The 13,437-nt window shown below is 45.1% G+C and overlaps 1 protein-coding gene across 1 annotated transcript in view; it reads right to left on the bottom strand.

The window, feature by feature from the left end:
- The window catches only part of CCN4 (cellular communication network factor 4), a 79,139-nt gene extending 66,060 nt beyond the window's left edge, over positions 1-13,079 (bottom strand). Inside the window, exon 1 of the mRNA XM_030190214.1 lies at positions 12,939-13,079. Within this exon, the coding sequence (XP_030046074.1) occupies positions 12,939-12,986 (48 nt within the window). The 5' untranslated portion in view covers positions 12,987-13,079. The remainder of the gene's footprint in view (positions 1-12,938) is intronic.
- Between the last annotated feature and the right edge of the window lie 358 nt (positions 13,080-13,437).

The following is a 13,437-nucleotide window of genomic DNA, read 5'->3' as shown; positions in this document are numbered from 1 at the left end:
ACAACCAGAGCTTTCTTGTACGAACACAGGAGCTTGTATTAAGGGAAGAACAGCATAAGCTGGAATGCACCAGCAACCCCTCATATTGTAAATTCAGTTTGTTGGTTTTGTTACAGCTGTCTCCACCTCAGGGTCTCCCTCTTCTTATGAGTCATATGGGTATCTGAAGAATGAGAATAATCTATAAACAGAACTGCCCACCCCTTCAACCTACTGACTTTGGTTGAAAGCAGAGTCCCATAAATCACAAGACTGACCTCGGTTGAACTGTCTCAGACTCCATTCTGTGCTAGACATATTGCTTAATATTTAATTACCATTTCAGACTTAGACTTCACCTACAAACAGGACGGTAGAAAGCTGGTTTCAGACTTTAGCCTTATGCAAACTTCAAAAGATTCCCAAGCTGCAAACTCAAAAGCTGGGGGTGCTATCAAAAATGTTCACTCAGCAACTCTCCACTCTTTTTCACAAATCAACAATTCCACCTCTTCACTCTCCAACTCAGCAAAATCAGAAATGGGTCCAAAGACAAGTTTGGTCTTCAGCTAGTTGCTTTTAAAGCACACCTAATTCATGATGTTTTTCTTTACGGCACAAGGAAATCATTTTTCTATCTGTTATCACAAAAACAAATTACATCATGTAAGACAGCCCATCTCACGCCTATGACACCCCCCCCCCCCCCCCGAAATGCCAACTCTCGGAACATTTTTTCTTTCAACGCATTTCAGACTCAAACATTTTAATTTTTTGTTTGTTATATGGTTCAAACGTTTCCATGTTAGAAATACTACTACTATTACTACTTATCATTTCTATAGCTCTACTAGACGTACGCAGCGCTGTACACTTGAACATGAAGAGACAGTCCCTGCTCGACAGAGCTTGCAATCTAATTAGGACAGACAAACAGGACAAACAAGAGATAAGGGAACATTAAAGTGAGGATGATAAAATAAGGGTTCTGAACAAGTGAATAAGGGTTAGGAGTTACAAGCAGCATCAAATGGGGACCACCGCAAACAAAGGTACCTGACGGCGGTGGCAGGAGAGGGTTGGCGGTGGAGGGAAGAGGGGATTGAAAGGGTTGGCACTGGGGGGTCAATGGTGGCGGCGGGGGGGGGGGGGGGGGGGGGTCAGCGGTGCCGGGGGGCTAAAATGTGCCCCTTACCTCGGGATCTGGACCCCCCCCTCCCGCCGAAGTCTGGCTACGCCCCTGGGTTGAACCAGTGGTGGTGGAACACCTGTACGTCAATCATGGATGCGCTAAATGCTATTGTAGCTTATACTTTGTAACATAGTAGATGATGGCAGAAAAAGACCTGCACGGTCCATCCAGTCTGCCCAACAAGATAACTCATATTTGCTACTTTTTGTGTATACCCTACTTTGATTTGTACCTGTGCTCTTCAAGGCACAGACCATATAAGTCTGCCCAGCACTATCCCCGCCTCCCAACCACCAGCCCCGCCTCCCATCCACCGGCTCTGGCACAGACCGTATAAGTCTGCCCAGCACTATCCTCGCCTCCCAACCACCTTTGTGGGATGTGGATGAGAGTTTGGAGGGAAGGCCCAGGAGGAGACACTTCAATTCCATAGTATTTTTTAGGTCTAGGACCTGCTTCATGGAAGTCCCTTTTACCAAGTTTGGCAGGCAGCAGCAATGTCCCTGAGCTACCAATGTTGATGTGTTTCTCAGATCTCTGCTATCCCCCATTCTTTTCAACCTGTACATGAGTGATATAAGGGCCCCGTTTATTGAGCCATGCTAGAGGCGCGTTAGTGCTTTTAGCGCACGCTAACCATTAAGTGCACGCTAACTGTGTAGGCACCATCCTACACAGTTAGCATGCCCTAATTTTGTGCATGTGCTAAAAACTCTAGCTCACCTTAGTAAACAGGGCCCTAAGTTTGTTGTTACAAAGAAGAAAAAAAATAGTTTTCTTATGCGGGTGATATTGTGCTGTTGTTCCCCGTTTTATCAGATTTTAATTCTGTGAAGCCACTGATGAATGATGTTTTTATGACACTTTTCTCCTGGATGTCTCTGCCCCCCCTTCAACCTCATTTCATGTCCTCTAGTTCTACCGCCTTCACGTCTCCGGAAAAGGATAGTTTGCGAATTAATACCCTTCAAATATTTGAATGTCTGTATCATATCACCCGTTTTTCCTTTCCTCCAGGGTATACATGTTCAGGTCAGCAAGTCTCTTCTCATACGTCTTGTAACGCAAATCCCATACCATTTTTGTAGCTTTTCTTTGCACTGCTTCAATTCTTTTTACATCCTTAGCAAGATATGGCCTCCAAAACTAAACACAATATTCCAGGTGGGGCCTCACCAACGACTTGTAGAGGGGCATCAACACCTCCTTTCTTCTGCTGGTCACAGCTCTCTCTATACAGCCTAGAAACCTTCTGGCTATGGCCATCACCTTGTCACACTGTTTTGTCACTTTCAGATCCTCAGATACTATCACCCCAAGATCCCTCTCCCTGCCTGTACATATCAAACTCTCACCGCCTAACACATACGTCTCCTGTGGATTTCTACTCCCTAAGTGCATCACTTTGCATTTCTTCATATTGAATTTTAATTGCCAAACATTAGACCATTCTTCTAGCTTCTGCAGATCCTTTTTCATGTTTTTTACTCCCTCCGGGGTGTCCACTCTGTTACAAATCTTGGCATCATCTGTAAAAAGGCAAACTTTACCTTCTAAACCTTCGGCAATGTCACTCACAAATATATTGAACAGAATCGGCCCCAGCACCAATCCCTGAGGCACTCTACTACTCACCTTTCCCTCATACAAGCGAATTCCATTAACCACCAACCTCTGGCGTCTGTCCGTCAACCAGTTCCTAATCCAGTTCACTACGTTGGGTCCTATCTTCAGCCTGTCAAGTTTATGCAAGAGCCTCCTGTGGGGAACCGTGTCAAAAGCTTTGCTGAAGTCTAAGTAGATTACATCTATAGCACGTCCTTGATTCAATTCTCTGGTCACCCAGTCAAAGAATTCAATGAGATTTGTTTGGAATGATTTACCTTTGGTAAAACCACATTGTCTCGAATCTTGTAACTTATTGGCTTCCAGGAAATTCACTATCCTCTCCTTCAGCATTGCTTCCATTACCTTTCCAATAACCAAAGTGAGGCTTACCGGACTGTAATTTCCAGCTTCTTCCCTATCACCACATTTGTGAAGAGGGACCACATCCGCTCTTCTCCAATCCCACGGAACCTCTCCTGTCTCCAAGGATTTATTAAACAAATCTTTAAGAGGACCCGCCAGAACCTCTGTGAGCTCCCTCAATATCCTGGGGTGGGACCGTCCGGTCCAATGGCTTTGTCCACCTTTAGATTTTCAAGTTATTCATATACACTCTCTTCTATGAACGGTGCTATAGCCACTCCATTCTCATATGTACTTTTGCCAGTCAATCGTGGTCCTTCTCCAGGACTTTCTTCAGTGAAAACAGAACAAAAGTATTTGTTTAGCAAATTTGCTTTTTCTTCATCATTATCCACATAGCGGTTCGCAGCATCTTTCAGTCTCACAATTCCATTTTTAGTCTTCCTCCTTTGACAAATATACCTGAAGCAATTTTTGTCGCCCCTCTTTACATTTCTAGCCATGTGTTCTTCCACTTGTGCTTTCGCCAGCGGTTCATTACTTTTTATAAATGGAACTTATCCAGAATTGTTAAAAGTCAAGCCAAATTTTAGAAGACCAAGAAAACTCTTACAGAACTGCCCCAAAACTGGTCAGATCTACAAAATTGACACTAGATCACTGCAAATAACCCCCGAAACATTTAGCTGACACTGGAACAGTCTTCTACAGAACAGCCTTGCATATAGAAAAATGACCTGCACTGGACAGCTATCAGAAGGCAGCCTTTCCTGCGACTCCGTAAAAATCATTTACAGCAGGAGGGTGACATTTTTTTCTAGGAGGGCTGCAAAGCAGCCAGGTTTTCAGGATATCACTAAAGTATACGCATTCGCATCAGGAAGTGAAGGTAGCCCACCAGTGCTGAGGCAGACACGCTGCTCTGCTAAAGCTGTCTCAAAGAGTACAACCAGCAGCTATTTATGGCTTTGGTGTGTGAACAACTTTCATTCAGGGTGAGCTGGAACAACATTCAAATTAAAGAGAACAGGTTTGGAGGCAGGTGTGCAAGTGAGACTGGGGAGAAATAAAAAATAAATAGTGTAATTGTTATCTGTAAGTGGTTCAAAGTTTTTGTTTTTTGAGCATGTACACTGAGAGGAGGGCATGACTGCAATGATGTGTACATAATTATCATAGCTACAGCTAAAATCCATTTAATTGGCTGAGGAAGTTTAGCTGACGTATAGTGTAGAATAGCTGGTAAGTAAAAATCTGATTGCTTTTTTTGTCTGTTTGTTTTTATATAAAACATTCTGCTTGGATAGGGAGAGTTTGTGATATTTGAAAATACATTTTGCTTTAATGAAATTGCTAAACTTTAGAGTCAGAGACTTATCAATGAGGGATACATACAGTGGAAAGGAAGCCCTGGAAACAGAGTTAAGAGGACAGATACCAGCAACAGAATCAGATATTGGGCCAGCATGATCAGAAAAAGAAAGTCACCAGCCAACAAAGGTAGAAAAAAATCATTTTATTTTCATTTTAGTGTTTGGAATATGTCCACTTTGAGAATTTACATCTGCTATCTTATTTTGCAATGTATAGCAATCTCCAAGAGACTGGGCTCCCAGTGAGCCAGGGGAGGTCAGACTGTGTAAATGAGATGAAGAGACCCCCCCCCCCCCCCCACTGTAACAAAGACAGGAACATGCATAATCAAAGCTTAGGTCTCTGCAGTTACAAGGGCTGGCCATTCCTAATTATGCTAATAGTTTTTAATAGGCTAAGTCCCACTGAAAAGCCTCTTTATAAAGGCAGTGCTTTCTCTGGACAGCAGTGTTAAGAAACAGCAGGAATTGTGTTTATTTTTTTAAACTGCTTTCCTTTGTAAGCTAATTTACAGTTTTCTAGTATATGCTTGACATTGAAGGGTGTGGTAGACCCTTTTGTCAGGTCTGGCTGGGCCTGTAGTTTTCAGTCTAAAGGAAAGACAGGTAGCAATGGAGAAACATCTAATGAAGAAGCGAGACGGGGGGGGGGGGGGGGGGGGGCACCAACTGATTGTCTGCAGGGGGGCACCAGAGACCCTTGGCACGGCCCTGCCCTCCAAGACTATAATTTGACCCCTCCCCCCCGATCTAAAGTATGCAAAAGAAACCTTGTATCAAAGCAAAATGATCTTACACTTTGTGAGATTCTTCAGATGTTATAACTCCCAATGCAGGAGTTTTGATGAAACATGTACTTGTGTAGTCCTGTACTATTTATAATTTGAAGTATTATGTCATTTCAATTTAATGTAACATATCTTTTTCCTTACCCTTGGGAAATCCTGTTTTTCATTGCACTGGGAAAACCTAGGGTCTACCCCTACTCTTGTTTTTATCCCATCCTGTCAGTGATGAACAGTGATTGGTTCATGCACTGACAGGAGGGGAGAGAGGTAACAACAACAAACAAATAAAAAAAAGCCCACTACCCTCCCTCAAAAAAATTCCTAATCCCCAATCTCCCACCACAGAAAGGCCTCCCTCCTGTTTGTGAAGAGGTGATGAGGCAGTGATTAAAGCCAGAGGGATGCTAGGCTGCATAGAGAAGAGTCTCCCATGCCCCAATCTCCCACTCATCAGAGATGCCAGGTCCTCCCACAACCGCACAAAAAAATCAACAGTAGACTTGCATACTCTCAATCCCACTCCCCTGACACCCCAAAAAATATCCCTGGTAATCTAGTGGACTCCCTCCTGCCTGGGCCCCCTAGCCCCCTCCCCCCCACATACCTTAGATAAGAGAAAAAGAGCAATATCCACTTGCTCCTGCCTCTGTGGAGGAGTGGCCTAGTGGTTAGGGTGGTGGACTTTGGTCCTGAGGAACTGAATCAGTGTTGCCAGGTGGGCGGTTTTACCGCCCAATTGGGCGGTTTTCCGCGACCCGCAGCGGGAAATTTTTGCCCGCGGCGGGTTGCGGTTTTTTGGGCTGTTTTTGGGCTTCAGGGCGGTTTTTTCGGCCGCGGGGGGGCGGGGTTAGTGACGTTTTTTGGGCGGGGTTAGTGACGTTTTGGGCGGGGTTAGTGACGTGGGAGGCGGGGCCGATGACGGGGAGGCGGGGCCGGTGACGTGGGAGGCGGGGCCGATGATGGGGAGGCGGGGCCGGTGACGTGGGAGGCGGGGCCGATGACGGGGAGGCGGGGCCGGTGACGGCGGGGGCGGGGTTGATGACGGCGGGGGCGGGGTGATGACGCGGGGGTGGGGGTGTTAGGGGCGGGGTTTGTGTTTGGGCGGGTTTTGGGCTGGTTTTGGGGCTGGATTGGGCTGGCAAAAAATTTTCCACCTGGCAACCCTGAACTGAATTCAATTCCCACTTCAGGCACAGGCAGCTCCTTGTGACTTTGGGCAAGTCACTTAACCCTCCATTGCCCCATGTAAGCCACATTGAGCCTGCCATGAGTGGGAAACCATGGGGTACAAATGTAATAAAAAATCTTCCAAAATGTCAGGGCCTGAACCAGTGTGGAGCATCTTCAGACTACTAAATAAACAACTTTTTTTGCTTTATTTTGCAGACTGACCTGCACAATTCATCCTAGGCTGCACTGCATGGACTCAGGCACTGCCATTCTGGAAGATGGCAGTGTGGAGACAGAACTAAGTGCCCATCACTGCTGTTTCTTCTTTGAGGTACATAGGGGTGGAGTCTTGGGGGCACAGGGATGGGATGTCATGGGTGTGTTTGTGTGTGTGTGTGGGGGGGAGGGAGTCCACTAGACTACCAGGCATTTATTTTGGGGGGATTGGGAGTGGGGAATTAGAGCATGGGAGTGACTGAGGAGTCCGAGGGTACATGGAATAAAAAGAAGAAACCTAACCCTTCTATGTCTTTCTGAGGTGGTGTTAAAGCTCCTGCCTTATGCTCTAAGTCTTCTGCGCACTTCTCTGCATCAGGGTCAGATAGCTATTAGCTTCATTAACATTAATTTGAACCAGTGTCCTACCTTCTGTGGGAAACATTTCTCTGCATTGTGCACTCATTAAATTGCATGCAGACTTCACACAATTTGCTTTGGTCTCTTAGGCCCAGATGCACTAAACGTTTTTCATCGTTAAATGAGCCCTTAAGGAAGAATTTCCTATCCTTTCCATGCACTAAAGCCTATTTTTCGACAACAGTAGCAGCTAACGAAACTGGAATGCAAATGAGAAACTACCATTGAAATGTAGACAATTCGGAATGCACTAACCATACCGACGATAGCAACGATTCACTTACCGCCAGAAATTTAACGTCAGCTCAGACCTGTCGTTAAAGCCTGAGCTGTCATCTCCCCACTGCCCCCTGCACGATGAAAAACCAAATTGCTGGCATGTTTTAAAAGAAAAGTGGCTCCCTGCTTCCCTGTGCCTAAAATAAAAAAGGAAACTAAATTAAAAAAGGATCGGGAGGGGGCAAAGGCGCTCATCAGCAGCATCCTGTATGGACGGCCTTGCCTTGCCCCCCCCCCCCCCGAAGTCCCCGCTGCTCCCCGCTGCTCCGTTTGTGAAATAAAAGCTTTTAAAAATGAAACCTTTGCAGTTGCTGGGCTCCCCCTCCCTTCCTGTCTCTCTCTTCTTCAGTCGGCAATGCTCCGCCTCCTGCCCTCCTCCACCTCCGTGCCCCGCCCCCCGATTTCATCCCCGCCGCTCCCCCCCCCCCCACGTAGATAACTGATGTCAGAGGAGGGCGGACACAGGAAGAACAAGGAGACATCGGAGGAGACAGAAGAGCTCAAGAACAGCTGATCCATCCTGTGCAGCACCTTCAAACATAGGTGAGAGGCGCTGCACCGGCCATTATGGTGGAGGGGGGTCCGGTGGGGGGGTCCCGCCCTCATCTGACATAACTTCTGCGAGGGTGGGACCCAGGGAGGGAAGGCCTGAAGGGAGGCAATCTGCAGCCTGCTGCTGCAGCGCTTTCACACGGAGCGAGGTGAGGCGCTATGATTTGAATTCAGGGGGCCCAGCCCGGTGGCGGACGGAGGGGGGCGGCGGCGATGACCTTGGGGAGTCGGCCTTGCCCCGGGCCTGGCCCAGTCTCTCGGCGGCCCTGCTTGGAAAACTGAAAGTAGACAAGGTCATGGGGCTGGAGGATGAGATGCATCCTATGATACTAAGATAACTCAGAAAGATTCTGGTAAACCTGCTGAAGGATGTGTTCAATAGATCTTTCAAGATCCAACGCCTGTTGTCCTTCCATACAAAAGTGGTAATAGAAAGGAGGATGGAAGCTATAGACTGATTGTGTGAGAAAATTAATGGAGATACAACTCAAGGAAAGGGTAGTGAATGATCTACAATTTGATAGGCTTCATGATCCAAATCAGCATGGCTTTACCAGAGGAGCAGCTATAGAAGCTCAAGGGGAGTGGAATAACCAATGCAGAAAGCTATAACATAAAAATCATCCACAGGTATGACTATGAAATCCAAAAGTGATTTGTGAAAAAGTAGGAAGGAAAAGTCTCAAGTCGCTCAAACCTTGTTAGGTCACAGGGAGCAATGACGATCCAAACAGACCACAGCTTCATCATCGGCACACCTCCCTATCATCGGCAAATAAATCTGATTGATATTTTTTTCAACTGGTTGGCTAGAGAGAATTAAATTGAAGGCATGTGATGGATTTGAACTGTCTCAGGGATTGCACATGTTTTTGAGCAATATGCAGAAGGGTTAGCCAGAAACATTTGTCTTTGAGTGGATGACATTATATCCACAACACAGTAGACATTTGGAAGAGGTAGATAACAAGAAAAATGGTCTTAAAAAATGCTTGACAACTGGCTGAATGTCTGGCAGTTAAGCTTCAGTGCACAGAAGTGCAGAACGATATATTTGAGGGTAAAGAAATCCAAAGGCAAAGTATATGATGGGAGGAGAAGCCCCTTGGGGTGACAGTGTCTGATGATTTGATGAAAGCAAAACAATGTGAAGAGGTGATGAGGCAGTGAGTAAAGCCAGAGGGTTTCTAGGCTGCAGGAAGAGAGGTAGGACCAGCAGAAAGGCAGAAGTGATGATGCTCCTGAACAGGTCAGTCATAACACTTCCTTTAGAGTACTTGGTTCAGTCTTGGAGGCTGTACCTCAGTAAAGATATAAAGAAAAATAGAAGTGGTCCAGAGAAAACAATCAAAATAGCACTGAGTCTGTACCAAAGAAACAAACAGATGAGTCTTGAAGACCTAAATATTGTAAGGAGAGGGGAAAAGGGATGGGATTTGATATACCACCTTTCTGTGGTTGCAAAATAGCAGTTTACAGGGATAGAGGAGAGATGATACAGATATTTAAATACTTGACTATGCCACTCCTCTCCTGATAGCTGAACATTGGGTCCTCATCATTGCTTATCTTCAAATCAAGATTTCTGTACTGGTTCATCTATCAGGATTTCTCACTCTACCCATCCTCTCGTTTGATCCCGTGTACTGCCTCTCGCTGCCTTTGTTTGTCCCAACCACTTTTGCTTTCATTCCCACCTTCCACTATCTTCCACCTGAGCCCCTGTCTCATGAATTTCCTTTCACTTTACATACGCCAGAAAAGTCACTCCCTAAGTTTAAGACTTGGCTACTCCCCCTAGTGTCTGGGATTAATCTTGCGGGCTGATCATTCATGCAGTGACTGTTAGCGCTTTCCACCCCCTCCTCACTGTGTTGTTTGCTTTGCTCCTCCCTTAGGGGCTCTTTTACTAAGCCGCGTAGGCACCTACGCAGGCCCAATGTGCGTCAATTTGGAGTTACCTCCCGGCTACCACGTGCCCCGTGCGGTAATTTAATTATTAAGCATGTCTGCTACGCATGCCAAAAAATAGATTTTATTTTCTGGTGTGTGACAAAAATCAGGCAATAACTCCGAATTGATGCGTGTAGGCGATTAGTGCACAGTTAAGGCGAGAGACCTTACCACTAAGTCAATGGCTGGCGGTAAGGTCTCAGACCCAAAATGGACGCGCGCCAATTTTAATTTTGCCGCACGTCCATTTTTGGCAAAAGTAAAAAAAGGCGTTTTTTACAGGCCCGCTGAAAAAATGGATCTGCGTGTGCCCAAAACACGCACCTACACTTGCATAGCCCATTTTTCAGCGCACCTTAGTAAGAGGACACCTAATTGTCATTTCTTTTTTTGACTTTTGTCTTATTATATTGTGCTGCACGACTAATATTTTGCCAACGTCATTATGCCCTCTCCTGAAGTCACTTCACTGGCTCCCTATCCGTTTCCATATAAAATTCAAGCTCCTTTTATTGACTTATAAGTGCATTCACTCTGCTGCCCCTCACTACCTCTCCACCCTCATCTCTCCCTACACGCCTTCCCAGGAACTCCGTTCACTAGGCAAATCTCCTCCTCCTCCATCGCTAACTCCAGACTCCGTTCCTTTTATCTCGCCGCACCTTATGCCTGGAATAGACTTCCTGAGACATTACGTCAAGCTCTATCCCTGGCCGCCTTCAAATCCGGGCTAAAGGCCTACCTGTTTGATGCTGCTTTTGATTCCTAACTTTTCACTTGCTCGTAACCTTTATCTTGTCTTCCTCTCTTCAATAGTCCCTTTCCCTATGTGTCCTTCTGTCTGTCCTACCCTTATCCCTTATTGGCCTTGTCTGTCTGTCCTGATTTAGATTGTAAGCTCTTTTGAGCAGGGACTGTCTTTTCTTCATGTTCAATTGTGAAGCGCTGCGTACGACTGGTAGCGCTGTAGAAATGATTTATAGTAGTAGCAGTAGTAGTTCTATTTTCTTTTGCCATGTACATTTTTTAAAAATTGTGAACTACTCTGATGCTTTTCTGTTTTGAAGGCGGTACAGCAAACACCTAGAAATTAATTAATCAATACATAAGAAATACATCTTTATCAAAGGAAAGGAAGTTTTAGAACTAGAGGAAATGAAACTGTACAAAGCTATATGAAAGTATATGCAGAAACAATGCCAGGAAATATTTTTTTCATAGAAAAGATGATAGATGCCTGGAACATCTTCCAGGAGAAAGTGCTGGAAACCAAAAGGATGATGGAATTTCAAATAACACAGAGGATTTCTCAATGATAAGTGTATAGAAATCAAGCATTCAGGTAACCTGCACGGAGTAAAAGTAGTGGGCAATTATTCGTGGGGGGGGGGGGGGGGGGGGGGCGCTAGGATGGTAAGGGGTAAGGATAATGAATTTGATATACAACCTTTTTATGGTACAACCAAAGCAGTTTCTGTCTTTAGTGGGTTCTAAGTTTTTGTACCTGGTATCTAAGTTAACCCTCCATTGCCTCAGGTACAAACTAAGATTGTGAGCCTTCCTGGGACAGAGAAATATCCAAAGTACCTGAATGTAACTCACCTTGAGCTACTACTGAAAAAGGTGTGAGCAAAATCTAAATAAATACGTTATAACCCAAAATGAAGGTTGGGGGAGGGGGGAGGGATAACCTGCATGAAGCAGAAATCTGGGGGGGAGGGGGCTAATCTTCATAAAGGGGTAGTTACAACTCTGACCACCCTACTCAGCAGACTACATGAGGTATTTCAGTCTTTATCTGCTGTCATCTAATATGTCATCATCTTATCCCTAGAGGCAAGATCTGATCCCCAGCAAAGACCTAGCAGTCTGTTAAAGCTATCAGACAAGAAAGGGAAAAAATGGAAAAACTGCGGAGGCTGCTAACAGCCAGCCACAAATTTCTGGCATAGCAATGCAGAGGAGATTCATTGTTACAGTGCTTCAGAGACCCAAAAGGAAAGAAGTTCCAGAAGCAGCCCCCTCCCCCCAACATCCTACTCAGCAAACCAACCCTAAGTCAGATAGCATACACTGGTAGCATCACCGATCATCCTGTCTCAGTAGTAGTAGGGGAGGGGGGCACATTAGAGGGCTTTACAGTTTGTAGGTGTTATGCTGGGACTCTAGGGAACCTCAGACAGATAGAGCCCTGTTCAGACAGTAGTGGTAAGGATAACTCAGTCCCGGAGATTCTTCAGTCCTGGGGTTTTGTGCTTCCTCATAAGTGAACTGAACAGCTATGCCTCAACATCCACTCTGAGCAATCTCCAAATACTTCCCCTTTAACTGAAGTAATACAGCTACATCCATTGAAACAAATTATAGTTACAGGCATACTCTCTCCTGCCTTATGAAGCTATGTAAGGTGAGGTGCCCCCTCTGCCCTTCTGAGCCATGACAGCGTCTGCTAGGAAGGGATTAACTTCACTTCTATTTCTTAGATCAATATTTTTTTTTTCTTTTTATCTAATTATGCTTTCCCTTGATCCCATTTCCTGTATAATATAAAACCTTCACTAATAATTTAATTTAGTCGAATTGCATTGTAATAGCTCATAATCTAGTGTACGACCTTAATAATAATAATCATTTTTTATTATTACTCATATTATTTTATTTATAGAGGCGGTAAACTGAATTGTTCTTTTCTTCTTATTGTGGGTTTCAATAATACAATATTGTATACACCTTTCCCTTCAAAGTTCAAACCCTACTTCTGCATTTTGTTCATAACCTATTGTTCTTTTCAGTTTTCATTTCATTCCTTTGCCAGCTCTGCGCACTGTCTCTCCTCTATTACCTTTCCTTGCATTCCAAGTCGGTACTTCGCGCACAATCTGCCCTGAATATCACTTTCCCTTTTATCCGCGGTATCAGCTCCGCGCACTGCCTGCCCTCTATCGCTCGTGCGCTGCTTCCTACACTTTCATCCCCTGTCCTCTCTGCGCCTCATGCCCTACCTTCCTGTCCATTTTTCTTTTCTGAAGGCACCGAGCCGCTCACCTGAAGAAGAACGCTTGCCGCTAGAATGCAGGGTTGAAGCCACCTCATCACTGGAAAAATGCATTGATCGAAGCCTGACTTGGATCTCTTCCTGACAAAAACCACACTTTTAGAGCAGCGCTGAGCCGGCAGATCCTTAGAGCCAAGGTTGCATTTTTTTTCCTCCTGCTCTTTTGAGTTTTCTTAAAGACTGATTTGACGTCAGGGTAGAGGACGAGCCTACACTTTTTTTTTCCCCAAGAGGAACTTTCCCTGCCTTGCCTTGTCTTTTCTTCCCACCTCCTGCATTCATTGAAGTGATTCCCTCCGCCAGTAGCTTCTTAAAGGGAAAGTGAGGCTGCATAAAGCTATCGTCATCCCTTTCTAGTCTTAAAAACTGTTTCTCGAACTGAGGGAAACAGGGAGAATATAACGTACCGTTGTGCCCTTATCCTATAAATACACCTTGCTATGACCCAACATAAAAAAAAATTGATTTAATTGGTGAGTGCTCTTGTCT

Source organism: Microcaecilia unicolor, chromosome 1, assembly GCF_901765095.1.
Source record: "Microcaecilia unicolor chromosome 1, aMicUni1.1, whole genome shotgun sequence".
Classification (NCBI taxonomy): domain Eukaryota; kingdom Metazoa; phylum Chordata; class Amphibia; order Gymnophiona; family Siphonopidae; genus Microcaecilia; species Microcaecilia unicolor.
Note: the sequence above shows the minus strand (reverse complement) of the source record. Positions and strands in the feature narration are given on the sequence as shown.